This window comes from Schistocerca serialis, chromosome 1, assembly GCF_023864345.2.
Source record: "Schistocerca serialis cubense isolate TAMUIC-IGC-003099 chromosome 1, iqSchSeri2.2, whole genome shotgun sequence".
In the NCBI taxonomy this organism is placed as follows: Eukaryota; Metazoa; Arthropoda; class Insecta; order Orthoptera; family Acrididae; genus Schistocerca; species Schistocerca serialis.
Window position 1 is genome coordinate 1,049,308,477 of NC_064638.1, and position 21,112 is coordinate 1,049,329,588.

Consider the following 21,112-nt stretch of genomic DNA (forward strand, 5'->3'; position numbering starts at 1 on the left):
TTAACTAAATTTAGTTGAAGGGGTTCAAGGCTTTTCTATTTTTAGTTAGCTGGTAAAATAACGTCGAAAAAGCAGTTAAGTTTACCATTGGAAATTTTATTGTACTCACAAAACATTGTTTATAAATTGCACTATTGATAAAAGGAAATATTTTAATACAGGTTGATAAAAACCAACTGCGTTCAACAAAAATGTGAACGAATATTCCCTGAATGGGTTTCCAGGTTCTACAATGGATCGAAGGATGACCTATGCCAGCCGGCCGGTGTGGCCGTGCGGTTAAAGGCGCTTCAGTCTGGAACCGCGTGACCGCTACGGTCGCAGGTTCGAATCCTGCCTCGGGCATGGATGTGTGTGATGTCCTTAGGTTAGTTAGGTTTAATTAGTTCTAAGTTCTAGGCGACTGATGACCTCAGCAGTTAAGTCGCATAGTGCTCAGAGCCATTTGAACCATTTTTTTGATGACCTATGCCATATCACATCTATAATCTAGATTTAAGTTAAGTTTCATAAAAGAGAAAACTATCAAAATGGTCTACAGTGACCCTCAATTATCTTTAATTACTTATTTAACTTGTCGTAAATTACAGTGACTGATGCGGCTTCTCAATAATTATATACCAGGAAAATCATCACGTTTCAGATTTTAACTTCTAGTAGCAAATGTGAATACCACGAAGTTTAATTGACGATCGACCCTAGTATTACGTAAAAAGGGGATGTAACAGATGAGACTTCTGCAGTTCTGAATGAAGCCTTATGGCGGCACTGCGTTCGTTCATTACCTTGTCGGTGTTTAGGCAGCGTCAGGGGGCAGCGGGCGGCGAAGCTCCACACACCTCGCCGTCTCGGAAGCAGCTCCCTCCTAACTTCTCCTTACTACAATTTACCGAAGTTGGTTTTAAAAAAAAGGTATCTGGCTGTGTTTTCAACTGACCAATCAGGGTCTCAATGTTAACCTTAAGCTCCGCCTACAAAAATTCTGTCTATCCAATGAGAAACGTTATACTTTTCATGGTGGGGCAATGTTTTCAACGTTTGCAACAAAACAGAGACGCGTATAGTCTCACGCTAAAACCTTCAGCTGGTGTTATCGTAAGATCTATACTGTTCTTCTGGAGGGCTCTATCTTTTAACATGGCCTGGGGGTGGTCGTCGCGGTCGGCTGGCGAAGTCGGTGTCCGTCCCTTATTGTAGAGCCTCCTAGCCTACACGACTCTGCTCTCAGCTTCTGTTCTCGTTTCTTCCCTCGGAACTGCGTCTGTTTCACGGTGGGAAGGTATGACATGCATTTAGGCGTTCTTGTGTTAGTCTGTGGTATTCCATTTGATCACTCGTTGATCGTATTACTTTGGTTAATTTAATGTCAGGATTTATTCCGAGCTATGTGACATACTGCCGGATTTGCTATCACGTCAGGGTTTTCATGGAAGGTGTTGGATTTGCCTGACACCTTACAATCGTTGTAGAGTTATGGATGAGGATTGAAATGAGAGATGTATTCTGATCCTTCTCAATATAATCACATGTAGGTGAGTTACGTAGGAATTTATGAAAAAAGGTGAGTTACGCGAAGAGTAGCATCTTTTATTTGCTAGTAACTTAAGCAGAGGATGCCGGCCGGAGTGGCCGAGCGGTTCTAGGCGCTACAGTCTGGAACCGCGCGACCGCTACGGTCGCAGGATCGAATCCTGCCTCGGGCATGGATGTGTGTGATGTCCTTAGGTTAGTTAGGTTTAAGTAGTTCTAAGTTCTAGGGGACTGATGACCACAGCAGTTAAGTCCCATAGTGCTCAGAGCCATTTGAACCATTTAAGCAGAGGATGCCCCTTGTAGAAAAGCGAGTTCTCCTAGGTAAGTTTCAAATGGTCAGTAGTTTCTTGGCAACCACTGAGTGCCGCTATCAAATCTCCTTACCTTAACGTACGAGACAGAGGATGTAAAAATTGTACAGTTACGGTGTTTCAATATTAACCGAAGAAGTAAAAAATCTACCTTCTAATGTAATCTGTCGCATTCACAATTTTTCCCAGAAGGAATCCCAAAAATACAGAGCAAATTATCTCGTATTATTGCATTAAATAATCTCAAAAGTGTTGAGTTTCTTATCGATAGTCATAGAACGTTGTAAACTAAGTTTATTATCACCACATGTTTACAGCTTTCGACCTGGATATGTTCGAATGGCACTGAGCACTATGGGACTTAACTTTACTTAAACCCAACTAACCTAAGGACATCACACACATCCATGCCCGAGGCAGGATTCGAACCTGCGACCGTTGCGGTCGCGCGGTTCCACACTGTAGCGCCTAGAACCGCTTGGTCACCCCGGCCGGCACCTGGATATGTCATCAACTTTACAGACATCACTAAACACTGACACAGCAGCGAGACCTGTTAGTTATACAGACAGTCGGCATCACTGTAAGAATACCACACAGTGCCATGTGCAAGAAGAACGAACAGACTGTAATACTTCCCACACAAACAGCAGGAGGTGAACGTCAGATTTTTTAATTACAGTCTACGAATTTTCCGTTTTTCAGGTGTCTTTGCTCATTTAAAATTCTGTCAGATTGCTCTTTTAGATGGATGTAAATTCCCGTATCGTCCATCACACATCCGACTCAATTTTTCTGTGACATTAATAAATTATTACAAATGTTACATAAGCTACCGACAACTTTTTACCACAAGTACGAGAAAGCGTTATAGAACCAAAGAACGCATAGTTATCGCTATTCTTGTCAATAAATATGACGATAATGTGAAACATCACACAACCATAAATTAGATGATAAAAGAATTTATTAAGTTTTCATATTGTTAATTATTGTTTCATTAGATTACTGTGATCGACTTTATATATGAGATCCTTGTAACAACTGTTCAAAATTAACGTGCTCCCACAGTAATGGAACAAATATTTTAAACTTATTTTATTCGATATGTATGCAGTCATATTTACATCAATGATGAACGATAATTAATTATACTTGAGAACAAACACTAAACCTGTATAGCTTAATTAACGAATTTTTGTAAAACAATTATAATCTTTCCTGTGTACATACGTTATAAACACCGAACTTATACATAAGAACTTCGCAACGACAGCTCAAAAGCAACGTATTCCTAAAACAACGTAAAACTCCTTTCAATTTATCTTACGAAGATAACAAGTATATGCAGTCATAGTAGCAAAGACGTACATGTTATAATATACCATTAACGAATCTTCCATAAAGTAAGTTATAATCCTCCTAGTATATGTTGGGATATGATTGGTTTGACGTTCAGTCATAAGTAATATTAATGCATCCAATTTATAACGCTACCTGCCTCCGTAACCGAGGTCAAGGTAGCTCAGTGTGTTCGGTCAGAGGGTTAGCGGCATCCTGTAGTAGAAAAAACTGAGTGAATGGATCAACGATGATCTGAACGAGTATCATGAGACGTACGTTCCGAAAAAATACAACTAACAAAATCAGATTAAAAAACAAAAAAAAAGGTCGCTAACGCACACTAGTGCCGCTTCGAATGCTGCCCTTTTAGATGTCTGAATATTGTCTAAGGCCGAAATTGTAGAATCGTACATCAAATAAAGAAAATGTCAGTTGAAGGCATCACAAAACCATTTAAAATATTTATAACAGCTGCAGACTCTGTCCAAAGTGTTTGTGCTACGAGTATAAAAAAGAAAATTGAAACAGCGACAAGCAGAGTAGAAAATAAGTACACGTAAACAGTAATACACCGTAAATATACAACTCGCGAGGTACAATAACCAAAAACAAAATTGAAAATTTACACAGGCTAGCTGCGGCATTCAAATTGCTGTCGATGTTTTAACTGTGTACAACTGAAGACTGAATATGTATTAAATGATAATTAACTCGAAACCCTAAGCTGACGACAGGCGTTGATATACATCAACAGGGAACGTTGAAAATGTGTGGCCCGACCAGGACTCGATACCGGGATCTCCTGCTTACATGGCAAACGCTCTAGCCATCTAAGCCACCGAGGGCACAGAGGATAGTGCGACTGCAGGGTTCTATCCCTTGCACGCTCCCCGCGAGACCCACATTCCCTACTCTTGTCCATACACTACATTCGTAGTGCTCTTGCCCATTAACTCATTACTCGCGGCAGACAAACTTACCGAGTCCCGCAAGGGTTCGGGTAATGCGTGTGCATCGGCACCGAAGAAGGTCAATGGCCGGTTAGCCAGATACATGTCCGAAAGAACAGATACCATCTTCATGTAGTTAAGGCTAACCGGCCATTGACATTCTTCTTCTGTGCTGGATGCACAGAAGAAGCTTGTCTGCCGCGTGTAATGAGTGTAATGGGCAGAGGCAATACGAATGTAGTGTGTGGACATTAAGTTGGGAATGTGTGTCCCACGGGGAGCGTGCAAGGGATAAATCGCCGCAATCGCACTATCCTATGTGCCCTCGGTGGCTCAGATGGATAGAGCGTCTGCCATGTAAGCAGGAGATCCCGGGTGCGAGTGCCGGTTGGGGCACAAATTTTCAACTGTCCCCGTCGATGAATATGAACGCTTTTCGACAGCTTAGGGTCTTTATTTAATTATCATTTCATTCTAAGAGAGCTGCATGGTCAGTGATGGTACCTGTTCTTTCGGACATGTCCGAAGGAGTAGATACCGTCTTCATATAGAATATGTATTACGTCAACTGAAGTTGGGTGCAAGATCAAAACACGAATTGGCACAAACGAAATTATATCAAAATTGCTGGTTGACGTATTTCCCCAAACAATTGAGAAAGTTTATCGAATAGTAAATCCTCCAGAATCTAATGTAAAGAGCCAGGTAGGTTGGAGTCCCGTGCTACACTGATACTGTAGAGCGGAGAGCGCGCGTGTCGGCAGAGAGCGGCAGCGGGACACACCTCGACAGCGGCGACGCCGGCGAGGGGCGGCGCTGCGACCGCGACGGCCGACGCCTGCGCGGCGGCGGGGGAGCCACCCGCAGCACTCGTGCTGGCCACCAGGCTGCGGTACACCCGGCACAGCGCCTCGATCTCCTGCCTGCCGCACACACACACACAACACACATAACACACACCAATCAGTTTCTCATTGTCACAGAAATTGAAACTAGGCCTGAAAATGAATTACAACACGTACAGAAAATAATACGAATTTACAATAGGAAAGACGTTTGTGCGACCTCTTCTTCTTAAAGGGGCAATAAGTTCAGGCGCTATTATCTTGTTAACGGTTGATCTACTTTCACACTCGTCAGGTCGCTGGAGTTCTCTTGAAAGGCTCATTCCATTGTTAAAGAAAAATGTATATACAGTAGCTCCATTAAAATAAAACTAGTTTCATAAATCAACAGCTGTAACCGTTATAATATACACCACTGGATATTAAAATTGCTACACCAAGAAGAAATGCAGATGATAAAGGGGTATTCATTGGACAAATATGTTATACTAGAACTGACAAGTGATTACATTTTCACGCAATTTGGGTGCATATATCCTGAGAAATCAGTACCCAGAACAACTACCTCTGGTCGTAGTAACGGCCTCGATACGCCTCGGCATTGAGTCAAACAGAACTTGGATGGCATGTACAGCTGTCCATGCAGCTTCAACACAATACCACAGTTCATCAAGAGTAGTGACTGGCGTATTGTGACGAGCCAGTTGCTCGGCCATCATTGACCAGACGTTTTCAATTGGTGAGAGATCTGGAGAATGTGCTGGCCAGGGCAGCAGTCGAACATTTTCTGTATCCAGAAAGGCCTGTACAGGGCCTGCAGCATGCAGTCGTGCGTTATCCTGCTGTAATGTAGGGTTTCGCAGGGATCGAATGAAGGGTAGAGCCACGGGTCGGAACACATCTGAAATGTAACGTCCACTGTAAAAAGTGCAGTCAATGCGAACAAGAGGTTACCGAGACGTGTAACCAATGGCACCCCATACCATCACGCCGGGTGATACGCCAGTATGGCGATGACGAATACACGCTTCCAATGTGCGTTCACCGCGATGTCGCCAAACACGGATGCTACCATCGTGATGCTGTAAACAGAACCTGGATTCATCCGAAAAAATGACGTTCTGCCATTCGTACACCCAGGTTCGTCGTTGGGTACACCATCGCAGGCGCTCCTGTCTGTGATGCAGCGTCAAGGGTAGCCACAGCCATGGTCTCCGAGCTGATAGTCCATGCTGCTGCAAACGTCGTCGAACTGTTCGTGCAGATGGTTGTTGTCTTGCAAATGTCCCCATCTGTTGACTCAGGGATCGAGACGTGGCTGCACGATCCGTTACAGCCATGCGGATAAGATGCCTGTCATCTCGACTGCTAGTGATACGAGGCCATTGGGATCCAGCACGGCGTTCCGTATTACCCTCCAGGACCCACCGATTTCATATCCTGCTAACAGTCATTGGGATCCAGCACGGCGTTCCGTATTACCCTCCTGAACCCATAGATTCCATATTCTGGTAACAGTCATTGGATCTCGACCAACGCCAGCAGCAAAGTCTCGATACGATAAACCGCAAACGCGATAGGCTACAACCCGAACTTTATCAAAGTCGGAAACGTGATGGTACGCATTTCTCCTCCTTACACGAGGCATCACAACAACGTCTCACCATAAAACGCCGGACAACTGCTGTTTGTGTATGAGAAATCGGTTGAAAACTTTCCTCATGTCAGCACGTTGTAGGTGTCGCCACTGGTGCCAACCTTGTGTGAATGCTCTGAAACCTAATCATTTGCATATCAGAGCATCTTCTTCCTGTCGGTTAAATTTCGCGTCTGTAGCACGTCATCTTCGTGGTGCAGCAATTTTAATGGCCAGTAGTGTATCTACATACACCAGAAAAGATCAAATCCTGAAGGCGGCAGCGATAACACACGGAGCTAGAGTTTGTACAGGCTGTCCCGGGAGGAATGGTCAGTATTCAATAATATGATAGAAAAGCTCGTTGTTGTTGTGGTCTTCAGTCCAGAGACTGGTTTGACGCAGCTCTCCATGCTACTCTATCCTGTGAAAGCTTCTTCATCTCTCAGTACCTACTGCAAACTACACCCTTCTGAATCTGCTTAGTGTATTCACCTCTTGGTCTACCTCTGCGATTTTTACCCTCCACGCTGACCTCCAATACTAAATTTATCATCCCTTGATGCCTCATAACATGTCCTACCAACCGATTCCTTCTTCTAGTCAAGATGTGGCACAAACTTCTCTTCTCCCCAGTTCTATTCAGTATCTCCTCATTAGTTATGTCGTCTACCCATCTAATCTTCAGCATTCTTCTGTAGCACCACATTCCGAAAGCTTCTATTCTCTTCTTGTCTAAAATAATTATCGTCCATGTTTCACTTCCATATATGTCTCCACTCCACACAAATACTTTCAGAAACGACTTCCTGACGTTTAAATCTATACTCGATGTTAAAAAATTTCTCTTCTTCAGAAATTCTTTCCTTGCCATCGCCAGTCTGCATTTTATATACTCTCTACTTCGACCATCATCAGTTATTTTGCTCCCCAGATATCAAAGTTCATCTACTACTTTAAGTGTCTCATTTCCTAATCTAATCCCCTCAACATCACCTGATTTAATTCGACTACATTCCATTATCCTCGTTTTGCTTTTGCTGATGTTCATCTTATATCCTCCTTTCAAGACTGTTCATTCCGATCAGCTGCTCTTCCAGGTCCTGTGCTGTCTCTGACAGAATTACAATGCCATCGACGTACCTCAGAGTTTTTATTTCTTCTCCATGGATTTTAATTCCTACTCCGAATTTTTATTTTGTTTTCTTTACTGCTTGCTCAGTACACAGATTGAATAATATCGGGGATAGGCTACAACCCTGTCTCACTCCCTTACCAACCACTGCTTCCCTTTCATGCCCCTCGACTCTTTTAACTGCCATCTGGTTTCTGTACAAAATGTTAATAGCCTTTGGCTCCCTGTATTTGTCCCCTGTCACCTTCAGAATTTGAAAGCGAGTATTCCAGTCAACATTGTCAAAAGCTTTCTCTAAGTCTACAAATGCTAGAAAGGTAGGTTTGCCTTTCCTTAATTTATCATCTAAGATAAGTCGTAGGGTCAGTATTGCCTCACGTGTTGCAACATTTCTACAGAATCCAAACTGATCTTCCCCGAGGTCGGCTTCTACCAGTTTTTCCATTCATCTGTAAAGATTTCGTGTTAGTATTTTGCACCCGTGACTTATTGAACTGTTAGTTAGGTAATTTTCACATCTTTCAACACCTGCTTTCTTTGGGATTGGAGTTATTATATTCTTCTTGAAGTCTTAGAATATTTCGCCTGTCTTATATATCTTGCTCACCAGATGGTAGAAAACTCATCTGAAGCAAAAAACGTACATGGACACATGCCCCATTCCGAATGGTTTCCGAGATACAACACATATAAGATACATTTACATGTTGAAAATTCCAGTCATTTTAGAAGAGCGAGTGGCGGGACAGAACTACTTGCGGGTTCTTTTTATTTTTAATTCGTTTGTTGGACACCCTGATGACGTTCCTTTGGCCACGCAGACTGCGATGTATTTCCAGCATGATGCAGCCTCTCCACATTTTAGCAGACATGTGAGGGAACATCTCAAGTACACTTACCCTAATCACTGCATTTCTAACGGCAGTACAATTAACAGCTCATCAATACCGCCAGACCTTAGGCATCAGATTTTTGTTTATGAGGTTCGATGAAGTATGAAGTGCACAAACGAAATGTGAATATGCGAGATGAACTGCTTGGTCGCATCGTGAACGCTACTGCCCTCCATTTTGGAACGCGCAGAGATGTTCAGACAAGCAACAAAACATGTTCTCCAAAGAGTGCACAAATGCACTAAAGTTGACGATGGGATACTCAATCATTTATTGCAAACTGTACAACAGTTCTAATACGAAGTGCGTGATAATGCTTAGAGGCGAATGTATTAAAAATGGGCGGGGGGGGGGGGGGGGGGGGGTTGGGTTATTTCTGGGAAGAGACCAAACTGCGTGGCCATCGGTCTCGTCGGATCAGGGAACGACGGGGAAGGAATTCGGCCGTGCCCTTTCAGAGGAACCATCCCGGAATTTTCCTGGAGCGATTTAGGGAAATCACGGAAAACCTAAATCAGGATGGCCGGACGCGGGACTGAACCGTCGTCCTCCCAAATGCAAGTCCAGTGTATATTAAAAATCGGTTCTTTTCAATTGGTACTTTGTTATACAAACATGTTACAAACGCATGTTATAATGTTTACTAAATGTTGTACATGTGCACATGTGTACACCTGATAATGTACTAAACAACACAGAAAATAAATAAAAATGTACGTCAAATGTTTTCCGTCTTGGAAACCATTCTGAATAGGGCACATGTTGAAGTTTTTGCTTGAATGATCGTTCCTGTCCTATTCCTAATATTGACCGTTCCTCCTGGGACACCCTGTATATAGAAACTATACTGCATATATGAATCACGGGACTTGAAAGAGAGACAGTAGTTCTCAAGGCAGTGAGAGAGGATTAAAGCACACCCACAATGTTGTTGAAACTGTACTGTCTTTGACACAAAATCTGTCTATCACAAATACCTAAGCCACCAATAAAATGACCGCCCCTCACAGCTTTAAGTCTCACTGTCTGAACGATCTGGCAGCATTGCAGCGTGTGATACACTGTCTTCTACTTGAGCCGTTGTAAAGTTGTATCTGCATTTCGTTTGTTTGCTAAAACTACACTGAAGGGCCAAAGAAACTGGTACACCTGCCTAATACCGTGTAGGGCCCTGCGGGCACGCAGAAGTACAGCAGCACGACGTGGCGTGGACTCTAGTAACGCCTGAAGTAGTGCTGGAAGGAATTGACACCATGAATCCTGCAGCACTGTCCATAAATCCGTAAGAGAACGGCCAGGTGAGGGAACTCTTCTGAACAGCACGTTGCAAAGCATCCCAGATATCCTCAATAACGTTCATGTCTGGGGAGTTTGGTGGCCAGCGGAAGTGTTTAATCTCAGAATAGTGTTTCTCGAGGCACTCTGTGGCAATTCTGGGCGTGTGGGGTGTCGCATTGTCCTGCTGGAATTGCCCAAGTCCGTTCGAATGCACAATGGACATGAATGGATGCGGGTGATCAGACAGGATGCTTACGTACGCGACACCTATCAGAGTCTTATACAGACGTGCCAGGAGCCCCATATCACTCTAACTGCACACGACCCACACCATTACAGAGCCTTCAGCAACTTCAACGGTCTCCTGCTGACAGGCAGGGTCCATGAATTCATGAGGTTGACTCCATATGCGTACACGTCCGTCCGCTCGATACAATGTGAAAGGACACTCGTCCGACCGGGCAACATGTTTCCATTCACCAACAGTCCAATGTCGGTGTTGACGGGCCCAGACGAGGCGTAAAGTTTTGTGTCGTGCAGTCATCAAGGGTACACGAGTGGGCCTGCGCCTCCGAAAGCCCCTATCGATGACGTTCCGTTGAATGGTTCGCACGCTGACACCTGTTGATGGCCCAGCATTGAAATCTGCAGCAATTTGCGGAAGGGTTGCACTTCTGTCACGTTGAACGATTCTCTTCAGTCGTCGTTGGTCTGCTCATGCGGGTTTTTTTTTTCTGGCCGCAGCGATGTCGGAGATTGATGTTTTACCGGATTCCTGATATTCACGGTACACTCGTGAAATGGTCGTACGTGAAAATCCCCACTTCATCGCTACCTCAGAGTTGCTGTGTCCCTGCCGCCCGATGTGACCGATCAAAAAAAATGGTTCAAATGGCTCTGAGCACTATGGGACTCAACTGCTGAGGTCATTAGTCCCCTAGAACTTAGAACTAGTTAAACCTAACTAACCTAAGGACATCACACACATCCATGCCCGAGGCAGGATTCGAACCTGCGACCGTAGCGGTCTCGCGGTTCCAGACGGCAGCGCCAGAACCGCGCGGCCACTTCGGCCGGCGATGTGACCGATCGGTTCTAGGCGCTTCAGTCCGGAACGGCGCTGCTGCTACGGTCGCAGGTTCGAATACTGCCTCGGGCATAGATGTGTGTGATGTCCTTATGTTAGTTCTAAGTCTAGGGAACGGATGAGCTCAGCTGTTAAGTCCCATAGTGCTCTGAGCCATTTGATCTGCTGTGTCCCATCCCTCGTGCGCTAATTGTAACACCACGTTCAAACTGACTTTAAGTCTTAATAACCTGCCATTGTAACAGCAGTAACCGATCAATAACTGCGCTGGCCAATTGTTGTCTAATATAGGCGTTGCCGACTGCAGCCCCGTATTCTGTCTGTTAACACATCTCCGTATTTGAATACGTATGCCTATATCAGTTTCTTTGGCGCTTCTGTGTATCATTGATAGAATCTCAAAGATTTTTTCTTTCAATATGTAACCCACCAGTAGCAGTGATACCTTTCGAAAACATTCCTGCGAAACAGTTAGCAACTGCTTCAGGATCAGAACAGTTTATGCTCGAAAGTTTCCTCGCCAAGCAGCGGCTACTGGCCACCGGCCAGCGGCCTTAAGCACGTTTCTGTTCTCGCACTGGCAAGCATCAAATCTTTTACTATCGTAGTTTGATTTTCCACATGGAATAATTTCGATAAATCGAGTGAACAACGTACAGTAATACAGCGGTGCAGTCTTTGCTCGTGCAGCATACGGCATGAAGAATACTGACGTGTATAAACTACCACCGCCGCTACAATGTACCTAAAACAAAATTAGGTTGGTATGTAAGTTGAAACATTGGTGTTTAGTGTGTTACTATGAGTGTATTTATCAAATGTCATTTTTTACTTGAAGTTCTAGCATTTGCCTTGTAGTTAGGTATTGAATTTTGCATATTTGACCTTAAAAACGTTGTTTCAGCTTTCAAAATAGCGTCTGAAGTGGAAGAAGATCCACGCTTTGGGTTTAATACGGGTGAAGGCAGCGGAGACCGCTCGAAATATTTGTGCCGTGTGTAGTGCTAGCGCTGTCGAAGAAATCACGTTAGAAAATGTTTTTCTCGACTCAAGAAGGATCTATCTGATATGAATCATTTTCCACATTCAGAAAGTCCCATCAGTTGACAAATGATATGAATTGCTACCATTTAACCTACGTTCGACATTATCATTCAGTGGGAAAGATTCATAAGTCGGATGCAGGATTAGTGCTTACTCTAGTTGAAAGCAACAAAATTCAGAGGGCTTATTTGTGATATAATGGCCTCTGTGCGCTCACGGAGGATCATATGCAATGTTGTTACTGTTGACCGGTTATAATACCTTCATTCTAACTTCATAACAGCATTAAGTGGCACGGGTAGCGCGTTGTATAGTACAAACTGCTACCCAGGGGTATGTCCATCGCAATTGCCAATAACTGAAATGTCTTCACGTCACAGTGTAAAGAAAACGGCCAACAAGCTGGTATTGCTACTGCACAATAACGCTCATCTGCAGTCGGCTGATTTCACAAAGCAAGCTATGAACAAGCTTACTGGACTTGACGACATTATTAACTCCAAAACAATACGTTTCTAGAAGCAAAGAATCCGTAAATTTTCTGAGCGTTATCACACATTATCTAAAACGTGACAGAACATATTTTTTATTATTAATTTTTATCTTATTATTACTTTTGTGCTCAATAACCTAATGAAAAAACGCTATGAAAAATGCTCTGCACTAACACAAATGAATGACAACTTAGCGTCGTCAACTTAAACGAAAGTCTGCTTTAATAAACGATAACGTATCTGCAACACATGCCTACCTAAATCGTCACAAATTAGATTTTTTTGAACCTTAAAATGCTCTGTGTCTACGTCCTGTCCTGTGACGTACACAACTAGCATGGAAACGTGGCTGTTGGAGTACCCTAAAGAATTCCAATGAACAAATTATCTGTATTCTTAAAAAACTAAAGTTTATTTCAGTAAAACAAGAGAAATAGGTATTATCATGTGTGCCCTACATAAGTTTTTCAACCTTATGTTATGCGATACTGACAATAGCAAGAGGATTTATGATGGAGAAGATTTCTTAAGTGTTTTTTATTGTTTTTCGATCTGGCTGCATGTAGTTCTGTCACAGAAGAGGTCAAAATGGTTCAAATGGCTCTGAGCACTATGGGACTCAACTGCTGAGGTCATTAGTCCCCTAGAACTTAGAACTAGTTAAACCTAACTAACCTAAGGACATCACAAACATCCAAGCCCGAGGCAGAATTCGAACCTGCGACCGTAGCGGTCTTTCGGTTCCAGACTGCAGCGCCTTTAACCGCACGGCCACTTCGACCGGCGAAGAGGTCAAAAGTTCGTCTTCAGTGAGACTGAAACAAAGACCTAACGCATCTTTCACTTTACAGTGCGAACACGTTACCTCATGTATGAATGAAGAGTCTCGCGGCAATAACATTGAATAAAATGTTCTCGGTTTTCCAACCGCGTCAATTGCTTAAAACTACAAGAGCTTTCGGCCAATCACCCCTTGGCCATTGTCAAGAAGTATGACTGCCAGTGGGCTCTTGGTCCGCCATTATATACGCTAGCTGCCGGCTGTGACGTCACTGGTGCCCGTGACATTGCCATATATGGACATGTTTTGAGTCGGCGTTCGATGTCCCCCTTCAAAAGTGTGATCGCTGGATCCCACGCAGTGCTGAGCTGCAAGCCACCTTCTCTATTCAGGGTATTTGCGGTAATTTTTATTTCAGTAACTTCCTTCATTAAACTGTCCCAGAAGCCGTTAGTGCGAGCCACGACAGAGGTATCCTCAAGTTTTATGTGGTGACCGTTTTCTAACGCATGCTCAGCTAACGCAGATTTCTCTGGATAGCGTAGGCGAAAATACCTCTCATTTTCTTTCCTGCGTTGTTCCACAGTGCGTACTGTTTTTCCGATGTGCTTCTGGCCACACTCACAAGGTATTTCGTAGACTCCAGGTGTTCTGAGACCTACTGCGTCTTTAACTGGTCTCAGTAACTTACGGATTTTCGTTGGAGGCCTGAAGATTGATTTGATCTTATGCCTTTTCAGCAGGCGGTTTATCTTGCCCGACACAGAGCCACAGAATGGCAGCAAAGCAAATTTCTTTTCCTGCTCTTCGTTGGTGGTCTTATTCTGATGTTTCCCAGAAATCACTTCTTTCACTTGATGGGCGCTGTAGCCGTTATTCCTGAAAACCTTGCGTTGGTGGCTCAGTTCAGGGGGCAGGTTATCGTCGTCTGATATTACTCTTTCACGATGCAACAATATTTGTAATACTGTGCGCTTCTGTGCTGGATGATGATGGCTGGTGGTGTGCAGGTACAGGCCTGTGTGGGTGGGTTTTCTGTAGAAGCTGTGGCCAAGGCACCCATTTCGTTTACGGTGGACAAGGACGCCGAGGAAGTGCAATGCATTATCTTTTTCCACCTCCATGGTGAACTGGATATTACTGTTGATGCCATTGAGGTGTTCCAAAAACTCGTCTAGTTTCTCGCGTCCGTGTGGCCAAATGACGAATGTGTCGTCACGGTATCGAAAGAAACACTTCGGCTTCAATGGCGTAGTATTAGCAGAATCTACCTTTTAGTGAGGATGATATTATAGTCGGTTTTGATGTAGTGGCGCTGTTTACGAATGTGCCTATCAAAGGCGCCTTGGACCTAATTTCCCAGTATTTTGTAGGTGACGTGGTCGAGCTATTTAGGCACACTCTTACGTCCTCGTATTTCGTGTACAACGGCCATTATTACGATCAGACAGAGGACGTAGCAATGGGTAGCACGTTGGCTCCAGCTGTTGCAAACCTTTTCATGAAGAATTTTGAGTATATAGCCATAGATACTGCGCCATTGAAGCCGAAGTGCTTCTTTCGATACGTTGACGACACGTTCGTCATTTGGCCACACGGATGCGAGAAATTATACGAGTTTTTGGAACACCTCAATGGCATCAACAGTAATATCCAGTTCACCATGGAGGTGGAAAAAGATATTGCATTGCACTTCCTCGGCGTCCTTGTCAACCATAAACGAAATGGGTGCCTTGGCCACAGCGTCTACAGAAAACCCACCCACGCAGACCTGTACCTGCACGCCACCAGCCATCATCATCCAGCACAGAAGCGCACAGTATTACAAACATTGGTGCATCGTGCAAGAGTAATATCAGACGACGACAAGCTGCCCCACGAACTGAGCCACCTACGCAAGATTCTCAGGAATAACGGCTACAGCACCCATCAAGCATCAAGTGAAAGAAGTGACTTCTGGGAAGTATCAGAATAAGACCACCGACGAGGAGCAGGGAAAAAAACTTAATTTGCTACCATTCTGTGGCTCTGTGTCGGGCAAGATAAACCGCCTGCTGAAAAGGCACAAGATCAAATCAATCTTCAGGCCTCCAACGAAAATCCGCCAATTACTGAGACCAGTTAAAGACGCAGTAGGTCTCAGAACACCTGGAGTCTACGAAATACCTTGTGAGTGTGGCCAGAAGTACATCGGACAAACAGTGCGCACTGTGGAACAACGCAGGAAAGAAAATGAGAGGTATTATCGCCTACGCTATCCAGAGAAATCTGCGTTAGCTGAACATGCGTTAGAAAACGGTCACCACATAAAACTTGAGGATACCTCTGTCGTGGCTCGCACTAACGGCTTCTGGGACAGTTTAATGAAGGAAGTTACTGAAATAGAAATTACCGCAAATACCCTGAATAGAGAAGGTGGCTTGCAGCTCAGCACTGCGTGGGATCCAGCGATCACACTTTTGAAGGGGCACATCGAACGCCGACTCAAAACATGTCCATATATGGCAATGTCACGGGCACCAGTGACGTCACAGCCGGCAGCTAGCGTATATAATGGCGGACCAAGAGCCCACTGGCAATCATACAACTTGACAATGGCCAAGGAGTGATTGGCCGAAAGCTCGTGTAGTTTTAAGCAATTGAGGCGGTTGGAAAACCGAGAATATTTTATTCATCGTTACCTCATAACTAATGAGCTACCGTGGCACTTGTTTCTCCCTCATTGCGCCATTGGTGCCTAAGAAAGCACAGATCTGTTATAATGGACTCGTGAGCTCCATTGCTATTTTCAGAATCGAAACGGCGCTAACAGACGAAGGAGAACAGACAGCTCGGTTTTACATCTTAGGGACTTTATCTGTCTCAAAAAGAAAAGTTCCACCCCTATCAACTCAACACAGGCAAGACTCTTTAAAAGCATTTGGTACCTTGGAACGTATTTTTATTTTCCCCACAAACAAAGCATTATTTTGCATTTTTGTTACATTTTTCCGCAGACTCTTCCGGAAGTTACATATTTACTGTTTTATACTATTAAATATGTCACCCTACAGTTTACACAAAAACCGCCATCAAAATCAGTATGAACAGTTTACTCATCAGAAATAAGTTACCCATGCCTCAATGTGACCTCAGTTTCAGACTTTGATGTGGTGCGGTGAAATCTACGGACGCACACTGCTACGACGCTGCAAAACCGTTCAACCTTGTTCTGGTCTACGGAAGCAGAAATAGCTTCCTGAAAATGAAATCGTTGTAGATGTGACATCTCAGTTTTCCGAACCACATAGACCCAAATTTAAAGATTTATCTGTGGAAACAAGGCGAGGACGTTAAGGTTATTTGGAGAGGTCTGTCACACTTATATCATGTGGAAAGGTCCGCCCGTTCGATATCGGCCAGCTAAAAAGGCGTCACTCGGCGCGCGGCAGGCAGCTAATCGAAAGGCGCGCTGAGTTGTGCTTCGCGTTGCCAGGCAACCGACCGGCCAATGACGCGCCAGCGGTAGCCTCGTGGCTGTCGCCCCTGCTAAGCGCTCACCACGTGATACCGACTTTATGAGGTGCAACGACGTCGAGAACGCTAATAAAACAAGCCTTCATTACACAAAACATCAAGTGTGCGCGTGTTTAAACGCTGCGTTTAGAAAATTGCCAGTGTATGAGGGCTGACGCTTTATATAACCCGCTGAGGTTTTCGAGGTTTTAGCAACGTGGTGAGGCTTATCTTGAGAATCAGAATGAGGTGTGAGGGGTCCATAGCCCTCTGTCAGAAATGTCGGAATATTATCAGTTGATAAAATATTAGACTTCGAGTTGGAAGTATCAAGTTTACGAAACTTTGCTAATGAAGCCATCAGAGACCAAATCAGCATAAATATACCGAAAACACACTTCTGAGACGTCTGCGATACTTCAACATGGCGTTGCATAGAAGCCGTAGTGAGCGGTGTGCATTTTTTCAGAGCAACGTGGCCACTAGCTGTAAAAAGGTTTACATGCAAGCTCCTCAGTTGAAGAAAGAAGTTGAACAGTAAAAATAAAACTAAATCCAAAAGGCAATGCTTCAACGTTCCATCTCAGAGCGCTAATGAGAATGAAGTCTATCGCAGGGTGTCATTTTAATACTCTCGTCTTATTTGAGATGCAGCTGACCATTACAACGTAATGAAGCAACATAGTTGAGAAATAATCGCAAACATGGTCTGTAATAGGCTGTAATGCGATGTTTATTATGCATCTGTAGGCTTGGATCCCCACAAATACAAAATTTTTATAGTTGAAAAACGATGTAACTTGAGTGGTGCGTAGCTCTGATGTATGTGATAGCCATTTTCGATTCGTATGTGTTTACAAAAAGCTGCTTCTATTGATTTTCTTTCATTTAATTCACTTCTCTTTATATTTTAAGATGTTAGACTCTTCACTGCTTTCATCTGTTTTTACCGTGGAATGAGAGATTACATGAGTGATGCATTTTAATAGTCACGATGTAATTATGTTTTGGGAATTGACAAAGTTGGTACTGCTGTACTGTATATTATTAAAGTGCGCGTCATTTATGTTGGCGACCGAGTTTAGGTTCGTTCTGTGCATCTGACGTCACAAAACACAGTCAGCCAATGAACAGAGAACGACGTTGCCACATCTCGACTGCAGTGTAGAGCATGGATGAGAGTCTTCAGTTTTAGAAACGTTCAGTCATAAATAAAGTAATAGAACAAAAGCAATGTCTTGATAGCAGACATTCTTTTATAGAAAGTTTGGAAAAAGCATTCCTTATACCAATTGCTTCATATTCTATTAATTAATTAAACCAAACAAGCAATAAGACTCCTAATTCAGGCGATAGGCAAGGAAAGGTGTTTGTATCACTCTCACGAACCGCTTTTTCGCAATAAAGAACAGCGGTAATTGTTTATTTCCTATTGTACTTCGACGAAGCGTGAATAATTCATAGTCATACCAACAGTGTTTGTCAGTATTTTGCGTGCCGTGTTATAGTCCTTATGGCGTTATGTAGTGAGACGAGGTGCGTTGGCGTAACGGTTAAGGTGTTGGGCTGCTTTGCGAAAGGTTGTGAGTTCAAACCTTGAGCGGTGCCTAATATTTTCATTATTTAAAAACAATATCGAAGTGCCTTACGTCACAAATTATATTCGTTTGAATGCAATTTTTTGAAATTTCTAGTGCTTTGTCTCTTTATTAACCCTTTCGCTGCTGCAGACACGTGCTCGCCGCATTCCGCGCTGTGCGCGATTTTGTCATCACTGCACTGCTCGCCTGTGCAGACACATGGTGTTCCCACTGCTTTGACAAAAACTATTTGGCCCAAAAATTTGATTTTTACACGCCTTCTTCACTGGTACCTTCCCCCCATAAATGACTTAATTTTGTTCGATGTTCAACGCAGTTATTATGCAGCATTAAATGTAGTAAACCATTGCACGAAATTTTGAAGAGTCCAGGCGAGCAGTGCAGTGACAAAATCGCGCACAGCGCGGAATGCAGGGAGCAAGTCTTTGTAGCAGCGAAAGGGTTAATGCGGCCGTGGTGGCTTTACTTCATGAACTGCGCGCTCCCTCCTAAACGTAAGCTTGCGAACTATGCTATACTATGGCGCTGCTTCTATTGGCGCGTGCGTCGTGTGCAACTGGCAACGCAGCGATCTCCCGCGTCTGGGCGGGCATGCGCGAGCCGCCAAGATAAAAGAATTGAACTATAACACTGTGAGATGTTACGTTACAAAATTGCTCTGTGTTCCATCAGCTAGCCGTACATGATTGGCGGTGTTGAATGAGACTACTCCGGCAAAAAAGCTTGAACAGAAAATGAAGAAAATGAATACAAAAATTTTTTATCGGCTTTTGTATTAAAAACGACTTCCATCGAAGCAATTGAGCTTGAGAATACAATAGAGTGTCAACCCACGTGTGGCAGCTTACCCCCAATTCCAGAAACTAAGCCATTACTGTGATTAGGGTTAGCAGTTTTCTTCTTGACAAAATGTGGCTCTGATATCACTATAATGGTGACAGAAAATCGTAGATCTATACCCAGAATTAGATTTTACCTGTCTCATATAAAAAATGAACACAAAATGGATTAAGTTGATGAATCTCTACTACCGTAACCGATTTCAACAAAATTTAGACTTATGGAATGCTTCTGTTGTATCAATAATCATCTGACGAGTTCTTTAATAGATCATTTCCGATAGCTGTGAACTTCACTTTGACCTCACAAATCTACCTCACCCCCAGCTCCAACTGCAAAAAATGTTACTGATTACACCCCTCTGAACTCATCCTAAGTAATTTCCTTGAAGGTTAAATAACTTTAAACTTTAACAATCTTCATATTCCCTTTCTTCATCCATAAGAAGGTACTGTGAAACTTTTTCGTCACGACCGATTAAAACATGTCTCTCAACATACTCTTTTGATCCTATCTCTCACCAGCTTTTGACAAAGTGAACACAGACAGAAGAAACACATCGGCTCTGCAGCTCATAGCCTAACGATTGCAAAAAGTTCCATCAGAAACATTTTCTCAATACAGGTTTCTTTGAGTATTCCACCAGAATCGTCTTTCCAAACCATTCTTTTGCCAGCCTCTCTTTCCAGCCCCCGACATAAAAAAGTCTTTCGGCAGTGAAACCAGACACCTCGCCGAGAATACCTTGTTTTCAGAACTGGTCTACAGGTGCAATTTATCTTACAAAAAAATATTTTCGACGATCGCAGTCGTATTTCTTCACTCCACTTGAGCCAGTGAATTTCTATGGGAAATGCTGTCACCGGCGGCCTGCCATTGGAGACCACAGAGATGGGTTTGAAATATTAGATATTCCCGTTTAAATCACAGAAAATCATTATTAAGCCGTACGTCTGTACTTAAGAAGAAACAAGAACTGCCTATTGTGAAATATTTCCACATGTTATATCCATCACGCAGTGGTCGATAATTCAATTTTCTGCTTTCTTTAGCTAACTGACAAGTTCATTTTGTTAAAAAGGAAATCAAGTGTTTTCAATAATACTAGACAATTCGCTGGTACAGTTTAGCGACGAGTGTGATGGATTTTGAGACACGGAGATGAATAGAACCAGCATCGAAAGAGCGCGACGGATTAACGACCGTTGATCTCGTACTCCGGCCAGCCTCCATGAGGTTTTTAGGTGGTTTTACACGCTCCTCTGAGTAAATGCTGGGCTGGTCCCCTATCTCCGCCTCAGAATAATACGATGCACAAGCACTTCAAATACCATAACAAACAGAACAAAGTTTGCATAATTTTCAGAGAGATGGGTCACACGACTTTTCCGCCTTAGATAACTGTTGACTATAGGGACTAGAAGCGCATCCGGCCACAAAGTTTAAAAAATGCCAAAATCCCGAAAACAGAGGATTCCTTACGACGAGATAAACTCGAGAAAAGAGTGTGGCTGTATAGAGCGCTACACACTACACTTCGGCAGACGGTTCATTGCAACTGGTGAACTGTAAACATTCGCGTTGTAGTTTTTGGTGATGGTAGTAGCTGAAACACGTCCCGAAATCAACACACTCATAGAAATGTGTGTCTGTATATACATGTATGTATGTGTGTGTGTGTGTGTGTGTGTGTGTGTGTGTGTGTGTGTGTGTGTGTGTGTGTGTGTCTGTGTGTGTGTGTGTGTGTGTGTGTGTGTGTGTGTGTGTGTGTGTCTGTGTGTGTGTGTATGTGAGTGTGTGTTCCATATCTCCAGCTAAACCACCAGACCGATTTCAACCAAACTT

At 43.5% G+C, this 21,112-nt stretch overlaps 1 protein-coding gene across 1 annotated transcript in view; it reads right to left on the reverse strand.

Moving 5' to 3' along the window:
- Positions 1 to 21,112, reverse strand: part of LOC126414947 (calaxin-like) — a 117,304-nt gene that overhangs the window by 62,599 nt on the left and 33,593 nt on the right. The window contains exon 2 of the mRNA XM_050083392.1: positions 4,923 to 5,061. Within this exon, the coding sequence (XP_049939349.1) occupies positions 4,923 to 5,061 (139 nt within the window). The remainder of the gene's footprint in view (positions 1 to 4,922; positions 5,062 to 21,112) is intronic.